This window comes from Podarcis muralis, chromosome 13 (assembly GCF_964188315.1).
Source record: "Podarcis muralis chromosome 13, rPodMur119.hap1.1, whole genome shotgun sequence".
NCBI lineage: Eukaryota > Metazoa > Chordata > Lepidosauria > Squamata > Lacertidae > Podarcis > Podarcis muralis.
The window spans coordinates 23,813,256-23,833,876 of NC_135667.1; the positions used below are offsets into that span (position 1 = coordinate 23,813,256).

General features: G+C 39.2%; 1 protein-coding gene across 1 annotated transcript; it reads left to right on the top strand.

The window, feature by feature from the left end:
• The first annotated feature begins 1,546 nt into the window (after nucleotides 1-1,546).
• LOC114583096 (butyrophilin subfamily 2 member A2-like) lies at nucleotides 1,547-19,387 on the top strand. The gene is made up of 13 exons (XM_077918209.1): nucleotides 1,547-1,667; nucleotides 3,649-3,745; nucleotides 4,735-5,091; nucleotides 5,918-6,202; nucleotides 6,626-6,724; nucleotides 7,647-7,673; nucleotides 9,069-9,095; nucleotides 10,222-10,248; nucleotides 11,895-11,921; nucleotides 15,788-15,814; nucleotides 17,360-17,380; nucleotides 17,557-17,583; nucleotides 18,804-19,387. The coding sequence occupies exons 2-13, from the start codon at nucleotides 3,679-3,681 to the stop codon at nucleotides 19,385-19,387; spliced, it is 1,575 nt and encodes a 524-aa protein (XP_077774335.1). The 5' UTR covers nucleotides 1,547-1,667; nucleotides 3,649-3,678.
• Nucleotides 19,388-20,621: the final 1,234 nt, after the last annotated feature.

Consider the following 20,621-nt stretch of genomic DNA (forward strand, 5'->3'; position numbering starts at 1 on the left):
TTAATGAAAAAACAAGCTTTATTGTGAGAGATCACAATCAGCCTTACAATTTGTTACTTAAAATCTAAATTACAGTGGTACCTTGTTTTGAGTCTGCCTCATCCAGCGTCCATTTCATCGAACATCCGCAGCGAACCTGGAAGTACCGGAACAGGTTACTTCCGGGTTTGCCCCTCATGCATGCGCAGAAGCGCTAAATCGCGCTTAGTCGTGTGTCCTTTTCATCTGGCATCCATGGCTCCAGAACAGATCCTAGTCGCAAAACAAGGTACAACTGTACGTATCAAACCTAACAGTGTTTCACACATATCATAGACTTTATGGCAGGTTTTCTTAACAAATCATCAAAACTTATATTAATCTTTCCTCAAACACCAAAAAACTTAAAAAGTTTAAGAACTCACACTAGGTAATCAAAAATAGTAATTTAAACAAAATGTTTATAAAAAATAAGATAATTACTTAACGTTTAGCTTCTCTTGCACATTATATCCACTTAAGTCAATAGAAAAAGTATAAAGAGATGATGTTTGAGACATGCCCTTTGGGAAATTTGGTTTTGGCAACAGCAAAGTATCCTTGAAATCAACGCTTGCCTTATCTTCTACAATGACGAAGAGAAACATACAAGATCCTGGTCTTTTCCTGAGATATGACACTTGATAATTGGTCATATTATATTTAGAAATGACTTTGGCCACGTATAAACAACAATTTTTTTCTTTTCAAATTTTATGAGTTTAGTGATTTCATGCAAACTTGTATATTGGGGCACTATTGTACACTAGTGAGGCACTTTTATATGTATCAATGTGCCCCACATCTTAGTGTAGCAAAGTGCCCCAATGGACATTTTCAAAAAAACTAACAATTATTAATAAAACCACTGAACTTATTTAAAAATCATGTGTAATCCTGATTACTGAGTGGAATAACTTACCTTTGGTATTTTTAAATCTTAACTAAATGACGTAAAACAGTGTTGGAACACTTTTACATTTCACATAATTTTTCAGTTGGCCATGCTAAAAACACACCTACTCTCGTCAAACGCCAACGGTTAGCTGGTGGGCGGCGCGGTTGCAAATGTTGTACTCACACATGTATAGACACATTTTAGTGATGTCGTGACACAAATAACATTCCTCGATATTGAAATATTGTTGATGTATCAGTGTGCCCCACTTTCCCCTATAGATGCAAATATAGAAATAATTGCTATATTTTAAATAGAAATTCAGCAGAGCTCATCGTAGAACGGAAGTCTGTGACCAGGAGACTTGTGTGATGGTTCAGGCTGTTGTCCTGAGGCTAATTGTTGCTGCAGTTCTTCAAGGTCTCTGTTCTCCCTTCTTAAGGTTAGCTTTAAACCAGACTTGGGGTAGAGAGCCATTCATACAGGACTGTCCTTTCAAATGCAGCCCTGTCATCACTGCATTACCTCTACATGTATCTGTGGAGCATAGTGTTTGCACAGGGCACTCCTCTATCCTTCGGAGGCAGGTGCTGACTGTCACAGAGCCATTAACTATAGAGCAAAGTGTTGGCAGTTACTTATCTTGATGCAGAGCAGGAAAATAAAAGTAAATAATTAACGTAACACAGATCCAACTGAAGCGGGAGGAAGGTACAGTAACTGACGAACAAATCTCACAGTTTGCTTCAAGGTAAGAAAAATATTTCCAGAATTACATTTATTTTTTTTAGTTATTGGAATGTGTTTGTTTAATGATGAATTGGTGGTGAGGTGAAAGGAGACAAGATTTTCCTTTGCTTCCATTCAGGATATATAGGATTAGTTTATCTTCGTGTAGAAACTTTCAAGTCACATTTGCAAATATACTTATGATAATAAATTTCAGGGGCTTACATGCAAAATGTAAGTTTACAAATATAAATGTGTGTGTGTGTGTGTGTGTGTGTGTGTTTGAAAGAAGAATGAAAGTGACTTTCTCCTTTCTGCAGAGATCCTTCCTAGCCACACAAGCCTGAAAACTCGTCATTGCTTCTTTCATTTGTAATGGACATAAAATGGCTGCTTCCTTGCCACTCCCATTTGACACTGGCAAGTGATATTTATCCCTTGGCACACAGAGTTAGCTCTGCCATGGGACGTCTCAGACTTTTTTCCACCATGTTCCTGGTCTTCTTAGTTGGGGATGTCATTGACCATCTCTCAACTTGAAGGGTTGAGAGATGCTTTTCAAGATCTTTAGTTAAATATGGATCTCCCATAGAGAGCAGTAACTGTGTGACATGGATACATGGTGCTGCACAACACAATTTACCTGCAACTTTTAAAATTTAGTATTGTGGTTTAACAATATTGGAGCAGGGCGTTCGATTTCCTGAAATGCTGACAAGATGTGGGGAAAAACAGCATCTATCCATTTACAACAGAGACAGAGTAGATGGTTTTTGATTATTATTTTTTTTACTATATATGCAATGCATTTCTTTTATCAGATCTAAACTGAAACAGGGTAAGAACATAAAATGTATTATATAAAAACAAAAGTAAAATCCTATACATGCCTCATTTTCAGATAAGTGTGCCTATAGAAAACAGCTTTAGTTGACACATGCATTCTGCTGGTGTAGTGAAATGCACAGCTATAATACCCTTTGTTTTATTTAATATAATAATTAATTGCAAATATATCTATTTGTGAAGAAGGAGTAGAAGAAAAGACAAAAGGGGACACTGGAGGGAATGTATACTATTTAAGTAGCAATCTTCTTTTCAAGCTGCTTCCAACTCTAGAGGAAAGTGAAGAAAGACTTACCAGTATCGTTGCCACTTTATTTGTGTACCATTTCCCCACATACTTTGTTCTCAAAGCAATACACATAAAATGCATGACCAACAAATCACTATCCATATTAACCCATAAAAGCAAGTGAGCCCAGGCCAGAGAGTCCATATCACTGATTTCTGATTTCTGCCAATTGACCTGACAGAATCATTGAGTGTCCCTAGGGCTACTGTCTTCCTTGAGGAAAATCAGAAACTGGGATGCCCAGGCTAGTAAGCATGGCAGATCAGCTCCTGATAGGTGGCCTGAGAAAACTACTGGGTCAGCCCTTCATTCCCCTTCTCTGGGGCTATTAAAGTCCCATCTGCCCTGAGAGATGGCAAGGAAGCTGAGGCCAGGAGCAAATGTCATCAGTTTTCAGTCAGCCTGAGAGGTCTCTGTCACTACATTTGTGTTCTACTACAGTATTTTAAAATTGTAAATGACCTCAAGTGCATTAACTGAAAAGTGGTGTGTAACAAATGCAATAAATATATTAGTAAAATAAGTTCAAAACAAGATAATCAGAATAACAAAAACACATCATAATAGAAAAATAAACTTCAAAAATAGCTTGGCTACCCAGAAGAACAAAACAAAACACTGTATTGAATATGGTCCTCTGACCTACTTGCAAAAGAGGATGCAGATTTGCATAATATATACCATTCCTGGTATATATAGCATAAATTAAGTTTTAATAAAGCCAAATTACATTACATGAATATTAATGTACAAAAATGCCTATATTTATTTAAATAAAGTAGACAGAACTGTTGACAGTAATTAATAAATGGTGACCAGTGGATCTTGCAATTTTATATTTTATTTCTTCCTTCCAACAATTGTGCAGGTATAGTCCTATTCTTCAGATCTTTGACCCATGTGTTCCTCATCCACGACTGTTTGCATCTTGATCTTTCTGCAAATCTCCCATGTGCTAACTGTAGGTAAGCAAGCTACTTTTGTAAGGTTTACTGCAGTGAGCAGTTCAGCTCTGAGGTAATGCTTGTGTGTAAAGCGCTGGTTTTCAACTGGTGGCTCAGAACCCACTAATGGGTACTCCCACCATGCAAATCTGTGATAAAAGAGTAAGAAATGAATCCCCAAATGCATGTTTGGGTTAAAAGTAGGTTCTGGGTCGAAAAATGTTGAAGTTAACTGGTGTAAATTACAGCTGGGCAAAACATGCTTCTTAGAATCATAGAATCCAAGAGTTGGAAGGGACTCCAAAGGTCATCTAGTCCAACCTCTTGCAATGTAGGAAACCCTCCTAAAACATGGTCATCCAACCTCTGCTTAGAAACCTCCAATAAAGGAGAGTGCACCACTTTCTGAGGGAATCTGTTCCACTGTTGAACAACTCTTACCATCCTGAAGTTCATCAGTATTCTGCAGAATAGAGTGGGACTATTGCTTCTCTTCCTCAGAACATTATACAGTGGACGCTCGGGTTGCGAACGTGATCCATGTGGGAGGCAAGTTTGAAACCTGCAGCGCTTGCAACCCGCAACACTGCGTTTGCGCATGCACGGGTCACGATTTGGCACTTCTGCGTATGCACGAGTGCTGAAACCCAGAAGTAACCCATTCCGGTACTTCCGTGTTTGGCGCAGTGTGCAACCCGAAAACACACAACCTGAAGCGTGTGTAACCCGAGATATGACTGTATTTCAGTTGATGCAACCTAGAATAGCAATAGCTTTTTTGCTACTGCATGATAATGTTGACTCATGTTCAGATTGTGGTCCACTAAAACCCCTAGATCCTTTTCACATGTACTATTGGCAAGCTGGTTTTTCCTGCCTGAGTGCAGAATCTTACATTTCTTACATGGATGCCATATCTTCCCACCCCAAAAAAGAATTCCACGGAGGAATCACTGCCAGTAGTGGTCAGTTTAAGGTGAAACTTTGATTATTATTTTTATTCCCTAAAGGTCGATTTGTGATCATTCCACCTGAAAACCCTATAGTTGGTTTCCTTGGAAAAGAAGTTATCCTGCCATGTCAACTAACAACTTCAAGCATACCAGAAAGCACCAGCATCCAGGTCCAGTGGATCTTGGATAAATCCTCAGAAAAAATTGATGTGAAATCCTACTATGGCCGGAACAGGCCAGAAACACAGGATAACAGATACCGAGGTCGAGCTGAGCTTTCCCGTACTGATCTTAGTAAAGGAAACATGTCTTTGATTCTGAAGAAAACCCATCTGAATGACCAAGGAAATTACACCTGTATGGTCTTCCTTGGAGACTGGTATGAGGAGGTGGTGGTTGAGTTGCTTTTGGCAGGTGAGTTTATTCTTATTCGTCTTAACTTCTGGGGCTGACCTGGAGTTTGCCTGCCTCCCTCCAGGGTGCAGAAAGAGGACTTGAATCTCCAGGTAGGCAAGAGCACCTTTGGGGGAATACAATGTTTTTAGAAGACTCTGCATCAAGCTTACAGGCTTCAAGCCCGCAGAAGCCAATTGCTTTTTTTTTTGCATATGTGGTGTGTGTGTGTGTGTGTGTGTGTGTGTGTGTGCACGTGCGTGCGTGCCACTTAACCTCCTTCTCCAGGGCTCTGTGGTGGGAGGGAGAGCAGAGGAAGAAAAGGAAGTGTGCTGGGTTCTAGAGGAGGATGGGATTAAGAGTATGCATGGACACTTGGCACAAGATGCATGGCTGCAGAAGAGATAAGAGCACATGAAGAATAACAGCAGCAGCCAAGCCTTGCTGCCTCCACCACCTACACCTAGCTCCTGGATGTTGTTCCTGAGCACGTCTGAGGACACAGGGACATCGCCATGTACTGTGGGCCATATTAAGCATACATTTTCAGAAATACAAGTTGTCAAACTTAAAACTGTAGAACCCAGGTCAGTGACTCACTCATTCAGACTTCTCAATCTCTTCACAGCCATGAGCACTACTGACAGGACCAATCGTCCTGTAGCTTGACAATACAGTAGATACAAAAAAGGAATTTTGAACAGCAGCTTGTCACAAAATGTGTACTGTAAGAACTGACTGTAATAATGCATCATTCCTGGTATTTGGTCAGAGTGCAGAAACTCTAGACAGGTTCTATGATACTTGGAGCAACGGAAAATTAATATGTGGTGTTCATCTTTTGCAGCAAAAGGAACAGAGCCCACAATTGCCTTGGTGGATTATAAAGGCTGGGGGATTGGCCTCACCTGCAGCTCCAACGGTTGGTACCCAAAGCCCAAGGCTTTCTGGCTGGACAGTGAAGGGAAAGTCCGAAGTAAACAGTCAGATACTACAATCACAGAGACCAAGACAGGGAACTTCAGTGTTTCCAGTTCCGTTACAACAGAATCAGGAGTTGACCATGAAGTCTCTTGCAAAATCATCAACGAACTGCTAGGGATGGAGAGTGAATCCAGAATCCTGATCTCTGGTGAGTAAGGGTGAAGCAAAAGTGCCAAGAGGTTCAATGCTTTCACTGTGTTTTCAGTGCAAGTACTATAAGAAGAGAGAGGTTTGGGAAATTTATTCCATTTTGATGCGTCTGAAGTACACCAGGCTCTTTGAATGGATTATCCAAATTATCCAGAACTGTAGTTCTGCTCAGCAACATTTCATCAGTTAGAATCTGGGGTAACGGCTAAAGTGTTTTCTGGCTCCCATATCCACTATTCACCAGAGAGGCAGGCAGGTCACAGCTGAAGCCACCCCCCCATTGGCACAACATCCGCTCAGTTCTGCCAATTCCTCCCAAAATGGGAAGTTCAGGAGAGTTTGGGGCAGTGCAGGAGAGTGGCAAAATCAGACTCTGGTTAGGTTAGTTTTGCTGTAACTGAGATTTTAATGTGTGTTTCAGATGCCCTTTATCCTGCCACTTCCCCTTGGCTAGCACCCTTCCTAATCATTCTGTTGATTTACATCTGCCTTCTTGTTGGTGCTGGGTACAAAGTCAGACGTAAGTATTTAATCTCATTTTCATAATCTCATTAAACTGTAGATGTGAACTGTTACAGAAACTTTCTGGTTTTTTGTACCTATCTTTATAAAAATGAGTGGTGTGTTCTTAGATATAGAGAAAAAATACATGCCAGTTAAATCAATACATATTTACTACAGCCAGTAATTGCTCCTTAAACTGCTAAAATAAGCATAGTTTAAAAGCTTCTTCAGGCAATCAGAGTCACTTCCCCGACAGATAGTTGGGAAATTCAATGTGGTTTACATTTTAATGTGACTCTACCTGCTTTGGACTTAGCAAACCAAGATGGAAACCAAAATGCCAATTTATTGCATTTTGTAATTCATTTTCTCAACCAGAAATATATTAGTGGAAAGTGTACCCCCCAAATACACTTAGTGAAATTAGTGTATTTCACTAATTTATTAGTGAAAATAATGCATCATATTAAAGGAAATTGTCTTCAAAAATGTGTGTCTTAGGAGAAATAAGGACTAAAATGTTGGTGAATTTTCATGAAGAAAAAATGCAGAATCATGGCAAACTAAATTTAAGATTAAAAATGAAAAGTGGAGAAAAATCAAAATTTGTAGATCTATCCATTGCTATTGGCAGGTCATGGAAATAAAGTAGAATTTGCTTGTCGTTTTTAAGGGGCATGACCCACAGACTAAGGCATAACAGCTGAAGGTGCTGTTGACATGGTAAAGGCCAGACTCCAGGGACTTATACCAGGCTTCACTAATCAAGAAACTTCCTACCATCTGGCAGTGACACATGCTGATATCCTCAAGTTCAAACTCAAGAGTCCTTGGCAAGAATAATCAGTGGTGTTCATTTGTGATTCTCCCCCCCCCCCCTCATCCTAAATATGGTTATAAACTGTCTGATTTCTATAATCTGCTATACTTTGTTTCAGAGAGTTATCAGAAGATATCTGAATGTGGTGAGTAATTGACAATGACATTTTATACATATCATTTATGTAAGGGACAGGGAGTTCACTACAATGTTATTGGGAAAGGTATAAAGGATCCTAATCAAGTTCCTTGGCACGTCTATTTTTCCCCCTTGGATGAAAGCAAATTCCACCCGTACATAGGATCAAGACTTATTATTCAACTATTGCTAATCATAGAATATTCTGTTATTTAGCATTTCTGGGCTTTCATTTGCCTTTCTAAATGTTTATTTGTTGATTTAAAATTGTATTCATATGTTCTGTGAATTATATTCACACTTTTGCTATCTGATCTTCTGATGAAGGGCTAATTGTCTCTGAGTGATAGACAATTAAAATGTAGATCATACCCTCTAACATTTCTCTGATGAAAAGAGGGACGTCCCATTCCATAATGATTATTTATTTATTTATACCCCACTGGTTGCCCCAGCTACTCTGGGCAGCTTCCACCATATATAAAAGCACAATAAAACATTAAACTTTTTTTTTTAAAGAAACCTCCCTATACTGTACAGGATTGCCTTCGGACAGCTTGGGAATCAAACAACTCCATACCCTCTAATATTTCTCCAATGAAAATAGGGCCATCCTAAGGAAAAACAGGACATTCTTTCAGACTCAAATCAGAAACCGGGAGGGCTTCTCTAAATTAGGGATGCCCCTGGAAAACAGGGACACTTGGGGGGTCCAGAAAATGAAGTCATTCTCAGACATAGTATACCTGCTGAGATCAGTAGACTCAACTGAAATAAGACCATAGTTTACAGTGAGTCTACTTTGATTATGATTTGTTAGATACAACCAAGAAGTGGGGAAATCTACAATGGCTATAATTCATTTCTGGTTGTTTTGGAGATAAGCATGCTTTCCGTTTCTGGAGATGACGCCTACCTTAAATATTGCCACTGGAACCACTGGTGACCTTGGTGGCTAGGAGTGCCTTTTATCACCTTGGGCAGGTGCTACAACTAAAATAATTCTGGAACTGGGATAGCTTGACCAAAAGAGTTCAGTCATTGGAAATGCCAAGGCCCTAGTAATTCAATCTATGCAGGACTTCTCTTGTGGTTGATCTGGAAACTGCAGTAAGGGCAGAATGCTGCAATACTAGCTGCACTGGTTGCAACTTTGTTACTAAGCCAAGTTCAAGGTATTACTATTAGTATGTAAAGCCATTAACAATTTGGAAATACTTTACATGCCAATTTGAGTGTTTCAGTCCGCAGAACTTACTGAGTTTTACCAATAGTTTCAGTGTGTACATCACTTTAAAAGCTTTATGATTGTGGTCTACGAATCTTTCTAAACAGATACAGTGCGGCATATAATATTCAGTAAATAAATGAATAATGTTGCAATGCATCTTGTTTTCTGCAGAAAAACAGAAGAATGAAGCACAAGCTGGTAAATGCCTCTAAGAGAGATGCACATCTTCTATAGTAGTGTTCCTTAATTGTTTATATTTTTAGCATACGCCTCCCCCTGTCAGGTTTTTTTTCAGGGTGACTAACAGTAACACTTTTTTAAAAGCCCAGTAAAGAGGAGCAGGAGAAAAATAGCAAAATTTTAACCACAATAAATGAGTAAGCCCCATAATTTTTTAAATAAATAAATAAATGCTCTTATTACCTGGAAAAACTTAATGTGCTGGAATAGCTATATGACTGGATGGTCATACTGGTGACTGAAACTATTCAAAGCAGAAGTTGGGTTGGGTTTAGCAAGGAAGGAATAATCCTGTCACATCCTCAAGATACCTTGTCAAGCTAATGCAGTGGCAGAGGAACCCTCTTTGGCACCCGGGGTGGCGTAGCCCGTACGGACTGTGCATGTATGGCATCCCGCGCATGCACAGTCATTAGGGGCTGCTACTTGCATGGCGTCCATATGGGTGGTCGCTTGCACGGCGGCAACCATACATACTGTGCACGTGCGGCATTCTGTACTGAGTGCACGCGCGTGGGATGCCACACATGCACAGTCCATACAGGCTGCCGCACATACGTAGTCCATACGGACTGTGCACGCCCTTGGCTGCTCTACAGTTGGGGGGTGGCAGCAGCCATCTTGTCACCCCTCCCAGAGTGGCACCTGGGGTGGCCTACCCCCTCTGCCCCCTCTTCCTACGCCCCTGAGCTAATGCTTTATATATCTTGTATTCCCTGAATGGGAAACCTGGACTTTGAAAGTCATCTAATCTTCCTTGCTATATTATACTGTATTAATTAGTGTTTTTATAGTTGTTCTGATTCTGTGTGGAGTGCCCTACCTGGGTGGATGGAGCAGCCAAGTAATTTTCGTTGTCCCCGAGAGGGGGCAATGACAATAAAGATATTATTATTATTATTATTAGTAGTAGTAGTAGTAGTTGTTGTTGTGTTGGCAATAGTAGCTAACAGGCAGAGTAGTAAAAGGGACTCTCCCCACAAAAGATACCCCTTTAGCTATATCGGTGCCAGTAAATCCTTGATTAATCATACTAACTTGTATGTATAGTGTATGACTAACATTTTGCTATCACTCTTTTCAGACCGAAATCATATAACCGAAGCAATAGGTAAGATGAGATTGTTTCCCTTTTTCCTAGCTCCCTTTTTTATATTGGCAGGATTTCTTCTATCCTTGCAGGATTTTAAAAGCCCAACTTTCTGCAGTACAGTGGTACCTTGGGTTAAGAACTTAATTCGTTCTGGAGGTCCATTCTTAACCTGAAACCTGAGGTACTAGTTTAGCTAATGGGGCCTCCTGCTGCTACCGCACCATAGCCGTGCAATTTTTGTTCTCATCCTGAAGCAAAGTTCTTAACCCAAGGTACTATTCTGGGTTAGTGGAAGCATCTGTAACCCGAGGTAGCACTGTATAGGTTCATTGATTCATCTCCTGTCTAGGCATTTCATATTGCTATGAAGTTTTACTTCTGGAACCATGTTCAAATTGACAACTGCAAGAGGCATTTCAAATTGGAGGCATTCCATAATGCTGACAACTTGGAGTTGGTCTTCCAGATATATTAAAAAAAGAGGAAAAGATAAACTAGATCTATTAGCTAGAGAAGAGAAAGCCAAGGAGAAGGAGATATGTGATCATGTTTATATGTTGGGGGGCATAAAAGAGGAAGAATAATATATGTATTGCTCTGGTTTTAATGTGTGCCTTATAATGTACCAGGAATTCAAGTGGTAAAACATCGTGGGCAAGCCCTGCCACTGCCTATGTATGGTCACAACTGAAGCATTGACTGGCTCCAGTAATTTTCATGGCAGATCTGCCAAAAGCCATCTTCTGCTTCCTGCTTTTTTCAGATCCACTGCTAGAGCGAACTCTCTCATGCAGAAGCTAAATCAGGAAGAGCCGTTTCCACCCTAGCAGGATTGCAGCCCAATCCCTCTCCCCACTGCCTCTCCCCTCTGCCCATGGCTACAGCTCTCCTGAGCTTGGCTGATGAGCTGGTCACCACTTTCCTCTCTCTCCCATGTGAGTCTCTGGGCAGATCCACAACATGCCTTTTGGAGCACAGCCAATGGAGCACAGCCAGTGCTTCCAGCGTGAAGAACATCTGCCAAATGACAAGCAAAGAGGCCCAAGATTTTGTTTTGAAGTTGATTTTGTTTTTTGTCCTCTGTGCTCGGTACAAAGCTTTTACTTTGATTATTTTCCCTTTTGGTCTTTAATCTTTATTTTTGGCAGAATTGGATGAAATTGTCAGGCATGGGTTTCTTTTTCCCATTCAGGAGGGATGAATCCTTCCAAAAGTAAAAAGAATACTGCTGTAGTGTTTCTGCAAGAGTAGGCTTTCCGTCTGAGGTAGCTAACAAGAAGCCACATAAATTGCCTTGTTGTTTTACAGTCATATATGAAAACAGTGTATATGAGAGAAGTACGTCTGGGAAAGAAATCTTCTAAATCATGGATAAATAAGTGTAGGGTTCTTTTTGTGCTGGCACAAGCTAAATTAAAAGGAATTTGTTTCCCTGTCTGTGGTTTTGAGAGCAGATTTCATTATGAAAATAGCACACATCATACAGGTATTCATAGGAAAGTAATCTGCACAATTGTAAAAGGAGGACAGAGGCTATAAAATTACAATGAATGGAGATGCTTCAGGCTAGTGTTCTGCTCAAATTGAACCAAGTATCCCAGGAAGTGAATGAAAAGCTGGGTATATGTGTGCTAAAATTTACTCTTTTTCATTTATTTTTATAGAAACTGAGAAACGCACAGGACAAGCAAGTGAGTGTCCTTTTAATGAATAACGAACTACAAAGTGCCTGTAGTCTTTGATAAATTGCAAGCTTCTTTCCTGCACTTATGTGAGCCTTTCTTACCAGCTCCTTGATACACAACCAAAGGGCAGCAGACTTGGGTTGGCACTGAGAGAGCCCTTGGGGTTTCTTTCCTTCCAGATCTCCAGATAGACATTTGGGAGGAAAGGTTGGATATACATTTCAAAATGACTCTACGACCTGAAAATAGAGACAATGCACCTACTTATATAACCCAAGAAAATATTTAATAAAAATTATTTTAAAAAATAGAAAATGAAATCAACAAATTCCTGTTCCTAGTAGAATAAAGAGCATGGGGTACAGGCCCACCTATTGACTGCTAAATAAATAATAGCACAATACATTCTGATGAACTCCTGTCGCAATAACTTTGCTGGATGTTATGCTGATGAGTTCTTCATTGTTCTTGGGGCAGTGAAATGACTTAATATCATAAGAATTTATATGTGATAATAACAGTTTGCAATATTTACATAGGAGGGATGGCTGCAGTGGGGAAGGAGGAGATGAACAGCCAGCAGTGGGGAGCACCAGGGGGTGGATGCCTGGCAGTGGCAAGGAACAAGGGGTCTCAGGGGACACAGGGATCAGCACTGTGGGTTTTGCATCTAGCATGCACTGAAAGCAACATAGGACCTATATGGATTTTCATTTATGTAGCTTGATCTCACATCTTAGTCATTTGCTTCTTCTTGTTTCTTTTCTTTTCAACTTAAATTTTTATTAGTTTTCATCAAACATTCCAATACATTCATTGTATTAAAAAATCTCATACATAACATTAGCTCTATTGAGCATTGGACTTCCTTCCTCCCCTTCGGTAAGTATCATATATTTTCATGAGGTCACGTATTTTATACATTTATCTATTTGATCATAAGCTGTTGAAGTTAGTCAAATCCTGCCAGTGTCTTTACAGATTTACAGTTATCTTTTATATAATCCAAGTATTTACTTCAATTTTCATAAAACTTTTGTTCATCCTGATCTTTTATTCTCCCCGATATTCTAGGCAGTTCCGCATAATTAATCATTTTGACCTGCCATTCAGTAATAGTTGGTATTACTTCTGTTTTCCAATTCTGGGCTAACATAGTCCTTGCTGCTGTTGTGGCATACAAGAATAAGTTTTTATCTTTCTTTTTAACATCTTTTCCAACTAGTCCCAGTAGAAAGGCTTCGGGTTTTTTTTTTTAAAAAGTATACTTAAACTTTTTTTAAGCTCATTGTAAATTAATTCTCAGAAACCTTTCACTTTACTGCAATTCCACCACATATGGAAAAGATCTCCTACCTCTCCACATTTCCAACATTTCTTATTTTTCATTCTGTACATCTTTGCCAGTTTTACCGGCGTGAGGTACCACCTGTATATCATTTTCCATACATTTTCCTGTAATGCCGTACAAGCCGTGAATTTTAAGTTCACATTCCATAATTCTTGCCAGGCTTCTAATTCTATATTATAACCAAAGTCTATGGCCCATTTAATCATAACCTCCTTCACCTCTTTATCTTTAGTATACCAATTTAATAATAACTCATATATTTTGGACATTGTTTTATTTTTGCTTTCTATAATATCTATGTGAAATTTTGATTTTTTTTATCCTCAAATCCCATCCTCTTTTTGTCTTCTTTTAATATTGCATTAATTTGATGGTATTGTAGCCATCCACTGAGTAAATTCTCCACTTCTTCATATGGCTTTAACTTTGGGCCTTGATTAGTTTTCCTAAGCAATTCTTCATATGTAAATCTGTTTCCTTCCATATTAATTTTCTTGATGGTTAATACATCTATTGGAGATATCCACCAGGGGGTCTTTCTTTCTAGTAGATTTTTATTTCTCTCCCATACCTCGTACAATGGTCCCCTAAATACATGGTTTAGAAATCCTCTGTGAACTCTTACTTTATCGTACCACAGGTACGAGTGCCACCCATACCTGTTATCGTGGCCTTCTAGGTCTAGGAGATCTGCATTGTCCAACTTTATCCAATCTCTCACCCAGGTTAAACAAGCAGCTTCATAGTATATCTTCATGTCTGGTAGAGCGAAGCCTCTCCTTTCTTTTTTATCCACCAAAATCTTCATTTTTATGGCAGTTCTCTGCCATTCTTTAAATTGTTTAAGTCCTCTAATCACAGGGATTGTTTGGTACAAAAATAACATTCTGGGTAGGATATTCATTTTAATTATTGAGATTCTACCTAGGAAGGATAATCTCAGTCTGTTCCAAATTTCTAAATCCTTCTTAATACCTATCCATGTAGTTTCATAGCTGTCCTTATATAGATTTATGTTTTTTGCTGTCAACCATATTCCTAAGTACTTGGCGTTTTTAACAACTGCAATGCCATTTTTTTGTTGTAGTTCTTCTTATTCTTCTTTGCCTATGTTCTTAACTAACATCTTTGTTTTGTTTTTATTTAATTTGAACCCTGCTAATTCTCCAAATTCTTCTATTTTCTGTAAAGCTTCCTATATGCTTTCCTTTGGATCTTCTAGAGTTAGCACTATATCGTCCGCAAATGCTTTTATTTTGTATTCTTTATATCCAACCCTGATTCCTTTTACCTTTGGTTCTTCTCTTAGTATTTTATTAAGCACTTCTAATACAGTTATAAACAGGAGAGGTGATAAGGGACACCCCTGTCTAGTACCCTTACAAATATCAAATGATTCTGACACATTATTTATGATAAGTTTAGCTGTTTGATGTTGGTAAATGGATTCTATACCCTTTATAAATCTTTCTCCCATTTCCATTTTTTAAAGGTTCTCTTTTATGAATCTCCAGGAGACATTTTCAAATGCCTTTTCGGCATCAATAAAAATTAATGCAGCCTGTTTGTCAATTCTACTTTCTAAGTATTCAATTATATCTACTACATTTTTAACATTATCTTTCAATTGCCTTCCAGGTAAAAAACCAGCTTGATCTTTATGAATTATTTTATTTAACGGTTTATTTAATCTCTCTGCCAACACATCTGCAAATAGTTTATAGTCTTTATTCAATAATGAGATGGGTCTATAGTTTTTAGTCTCCAATCCATCAGTTTCTTTTTTTGGAATTAAAGTAATGTACGCATCTTTCCACGTACTTGGAATCTTCCCCTCTTTTAAGACATTATTCATGACTTCACATAAAACTGGTGTTATTTCATCACTCAATATTTTATAATATTTGGCTGATATGCCATCTGGTCCTGGAGCCTTCCCAATCTTCATTTTCTTTATGACATTTCTGACTTCTTGTTCTGAAATTGTCTGATTTAAGTATTCTCTTTCTTCTCTTGTAAGTTGTTGTAATCAATGTTTTTGTAAATAATCCTGTATTTTATTCTCAACTTCCTTTTCTTTCTTATATATATCTTTGTAATATTTCTGAAAGACTTTTCTAATCTCTCTGGGGTCTTCCGTTATCCTCTCTCCTTCTCTTATTTTACATATTATATTTTGTTTCTGTCTTGTTTTCAGTTGCCATGCCAAGTATTTTCCTATTTTGTTAGATGAATAAAAACTTTTTTGTCTCATCATTTTAATTTTCCATTCTATTTCCTGATTTACTATCATCTCAAATTGGGCCTGAAGCATCTTGATATTTCATTTTATTACTTCATCTCTTGGTTTAATTATAGAGAGTCTCTCATTCTCCATTAAATGTGTCAGGATTTCTTCTTTTCTCTTTTCTCTCCCCCTTTTTTGTTGACTGTTTTTTTGGATTAAGAAGCCTCTCATAACCGCCTTGCTTGTTTATTTTCTTAACTCTTCATCGTATTAAATCAAGTCATTCTTTTATAGGTGTTTTGGAAGTAGAACACCGTCTTGGTAAGACAAAACTTTATGTATGGATTTGGAGGCAGGGATTTGGGATTGAATTAACAGGGAAGGAGTAGGACGGTGACATCCATTTTGGTAGGAGAAAGTACTGTATTTTACAATTTGACTCAGAATCCGCCCTCCAACATTTATTTCATGTATAGTTAGTACTATGTGGAATTCCAAATATATACAGTGTGGTACCTCTGGTTACGAACTTAATTCGTTCTAGAGGTCCGTTCTTAAGCTGAAACCCTTCTTATCCTGAGGCATGCTTTCGCTAATGGGACCTCCCACTGCACGTGCATCTCTGGTGCGTGATTTCTGTTCACATCCGGGGCAAAGTTTGCAACCAGGAGCAGCTACTTCCAGGTTAGCAGAGTTCGTAACCCAAAGCGTTTGTAACCAGAAGCATTTGTAACCAAAGGTACCACTCTAATAGTATTATGAGTTTATCCTGCAACATCTTTTTCATAGGCTGGATCCAGATTAAGTTAGTTGCACTTGGTCCACCTTTAAATCAATGGGACAAATAGGTCACCATGACTAATTTCTTACTTTAATTTCAATAGGACCTAAGTGTGACCAAGGTCACACCTGCACCACACATTTAAAGAAATATTATACCACTTTATCAGTAATGGCTTTCCCCAAAGTATCTTGGAACTCTTATTTGTTAAGGGTGCTGGGAGTTGTGAGGAAACCACTTTCCCCCCTCACAGAGCTGCACTTTCCAGAGGATTGATGGTTAAAGCACTGTGGGAATTGTAGCTCTATAAGGTGTCTCCTAACAATTCTCAGCATCCTTAACAAACTGCAGTTCCCAGGAGGCTTTAGGGGGCGGGGCCTACACTCACTGCCACAGCTTAAGAGGCCCCAGGAGGCCTTCAGGACACTGCTGCTATTGCTGCTCCTGTGAGTGTTTGGGAAGACTGCTCCCCGCTGCAAGCCAATTCCATCGGGCCCAAGGGGCGGGTCCTACACTCACACATACTCTGAGCAGCTCTCTGCAGCAAGTGGTGAAAATGGTTTTAAATGCCAGGTCAATTATGAATAAAACCACTGCCATCCATGACCTGATTGAGAATGGAGGACTTGACCTGGCATGTGTGACAGAGACTTGGTTGGATGAAGCACATGGGCCTGTCCTTGCCACTGCTTGTCCACCAGGTTTCTCTTATGTACAGCAACCCAGGTCATGTGAGCGGGGGGGGGGGGTTTCTTCTGGCAGTTCCCTCATTGCGAGAAGTGAGGTTACAGGGAGCCAGACAGAGGGCCTTCTCGGTTGTGGTGCCCGCTCTGTGGAATGCCCTCCCATCAGATGTCAAGGAAATAAGCAGCTATCCTATTTTTAAAAGACATCTGAAGGCAGTCCTGTTTAGGGAAGTTTTTAACATTTAATGCTGGGGAAACTCAGCCAGATGGGCAAGGTATAAATAATAAATTGTTCTTATTCTTATTCTTATTATTTAGAGGTAGTGACTAAGTTTGTCATGATGCAACCCCATATATTTTGACAATGATATCGCTAATTGGAATATTCTTTCACTTCAGGTAGTCTCTGCAATGAGCTGGGTAAGGCAGATTGCTTTTGATGAGGCAATGATTTTTCTGTACTGAAGTATAGTTTTCTAGTATGTTAATTGGATTTAAATCGCTTTATTCAATTCTGAAAAATTCAGGGCTGTTCACTTGTTTCATAGATGTTTGCCTGTTCTCTATGACTGATCAATTTTCTCTTCTGTTTGTAGAAGTTAGAAGAGCTCAGAAATATGCAGGTAAGGAAACTGTCCTAATTAGGCTTAATACATGGATGTGCATACATGACTCAAATGTCATCATTCAGTGACTTCACTTGCTGTCCTTTTTCATATGAAAACATCACAGTAGCAATGGATTGATTCAATTTGTGCTTTCATAGTGTTATGAACAATTAGGTTCATTTGTATCCATTTAGTTGACTAATGTAGATGAAACCTAGGATACTTCAGGAAAGCACAAGTAAACACAAGAGACAACCAATATTGGATTTCTGCTTTATCGATGATCATGTAATACATATATCAAGACAGGGGAACATGCACTTAGTCATACATTCTTGCCTCTCTCATACTCACCACTCTTCACTGAACTGTTCAGTTGCAGCAAGAGCTATGGGTGAACAGACAGCAGTGCGCTGACAATGTCTGGCATACATTCCAGGCTGGAGGGTCTTGCCATATATACACCTTGTTGTTCATCTGAATCTCAGCATTTCACAACTCTTATCTCGAAGTTGATGTTGTGCAGCTCATCTCCATGCTTCCTTGGATATGCTGTTCCATACTGTTCCTGTCACACACAGTTTTTGCCAAAACATCACGAAGTCTGCACATTCCATTACAGTAGCTCTTTTTACAACACAGTTCACTGATAGTTCATCAAGGTATCCATTTTGTGGTGTTCTTCAGCCCAGACAAATAATACCATTCGTTACAATAGTTTTAATTAATTCTGAAGCAATTAGAATTCAACATCGGGAGGGCTAAAACTGTCCTATCCTTGCTCCAGCTGTATGAAAGTGCAGAGCTGACATGCACACAGACCAGAGAGGAACTGAGCTAACAGATTTCTTTAGGACTGTACTTTGCATGTGGCTGTCTGTATAGAGAATTCAGCACTGGAGCTCTTTCTCCTGTGCATTATTCTTAATTAATCTCAAAAGAGCCCAGGGCAGAAAACAGATACACAATGTAAAAACAAAACAAAAACATTGTGAAACAGGGGAAGGGGCGATCATGACACCTCTACAGCCATGTCTTCTTATTGTACTGAGTTCCTACACAAGTGTTTTAGCATTTCTATATAGACAAAAAAATGAAGTTTCTGTATCCAAGTTGTGAAGTAACTATAATTGGTCAACTATGAGATAAAATGTGTTTGCTAAAGCAGATTGAGGCATCTACTGCTCTGGAACTAAAAATTGTTTCCTCTCTCCCTGTGGTTGCTTCCCTTATAGTTTCTGTCACTTTGGATTTATATTATAAACATCCAGAAATCAGCATCAGTGAGGATAAAGAAAGAGCCAGCCTTCAAACTCTCACCCCAGAGAAAGAAGAAACTGCTCTGGGAACTCAGATTTTTGTGGGGAAAGAAGGTTATGCTGCTGGGAAACACTACTGGGAGGTGAAGGTGGGAGAGAGGTTGGACTGGGAGCTGGGGGTGCTGACTCAGACTGAAAGGGAAAAATTCCGAGAGAAAAAGGTTGTTAAGTCCTTTCAGGAAGGTTGCTGGGCTCTCAAAAGCAGCCAAGGAAAATTATTTTCCAGTCCATGTGAGAAAGAGATTGAAAAGAAGCAAAATGTGTCTTATTCAGTGATTGGTTTGTTACTGGATCAAGAAAAATGGGAAATCTCATTTTATAACTCCAGAGGTGCCTATTTCCTTATAGATTCTATCCCCATTAAATACACTGACAAATTGTACCCGTTTTTAGATTATGGCAATGCTTCAGAAAACAGTGGTCCCAAGTCATCAAAGAAAAGCAGTGCTTCAGGAAACAGTGTTCCAAAGCTATTAAAGCTATTAAAGAAAGCTTTTTAAAGAATCTCCGATAGAAAATAAGAGTTCTCAGGGAAGATTTGTTGGTAAGAAATGCCCAAGCTTCCCAAGGAGGGTAGAATAATGGAAACAGTACTGGACATACTAGTACAATTGAACTGATGGATATTTTGCTTTGCTTTTGTCATTTCTTTTTCTTTTATTTTTAAAAAATAAACCCATTGCTATGCACATTTATGGCAGCAACTTGACCGTCATAGGATTCTATGCTTACCCTAAGTCAGGCATACTGTTCTTGAACCTCTTCCCTCCAACACAATTCATTCTCAAAAACAGAAGATAGATTGTGCCATTATTGTATCTTTTCCTTCATTCTTGTGTATGAGGCTTTGTCATATTTATAAATAAATTTAAAACAAAAAATACTAAAAACAGAGTTTGCTGGGAGTTGAATGCTAATAGTAGTGTCCACACACACACACACACACACACACACACACACACTGGTTCAAGTGAAAGCCTTTATGTAGTAGAGTTCATGTGCAAAGCAGGCATCAGAGTTGAGAGTGAAATGGGGCAACCTGTGTTTAAGGAATAGTTGAGAAAAGTAAGGGAGAAGGTGAAAGGGAAAACAGAGTGAATGTGAAAATGGGAGGGAAAAGAGGGAATGGGAGACATGGAAATTTGGTTAAAGATTTAAGCAGGGGTATGGAATGGTCTGAAGAAGAGGAGGGGATGATGTCTTCAGAACTGAGCAGAAGGTAAAAAGAGTGTTATGAGATGTATGTCTGAACAAACATGCTTGTACACCACACACATCAACTCAATGCTCAGGTCCAAGAGGATTAGTACCTTTTGTGTGGAGTCAATATGTGAATAGCATTATCAGTTAAACAAAAACAACAAAAACCTTTTCACACTAGGAAGTAGGGAAACAGTGGTTTATTACATGGAAATGAAAAGAACATTGTTCTGTGTGCAATGGAGGGCTGCATCATCAGCTGTTGGTATGCAGTTACTGTTGGGATACTGCCAGGGAGACAAAGGCCATCGCTGCCTCTGTGTCGACTCCGGACGATCTCCCATAGATGCAGTATCAGCAATTAGTGACATGAGCTCCAGAAAATATCTTTCCACATTCCAGAACTGATGCACGCTTTATCAGCAGATAATGCACAGCGAAAGTTGCACTCAGGAGAGAATCATTTAGAAAGTTTATTCAGCGTTGGTCAGGACAAAGAAAAACTTGACTGCCTGCCTGCGTGTTCTGGCGCAG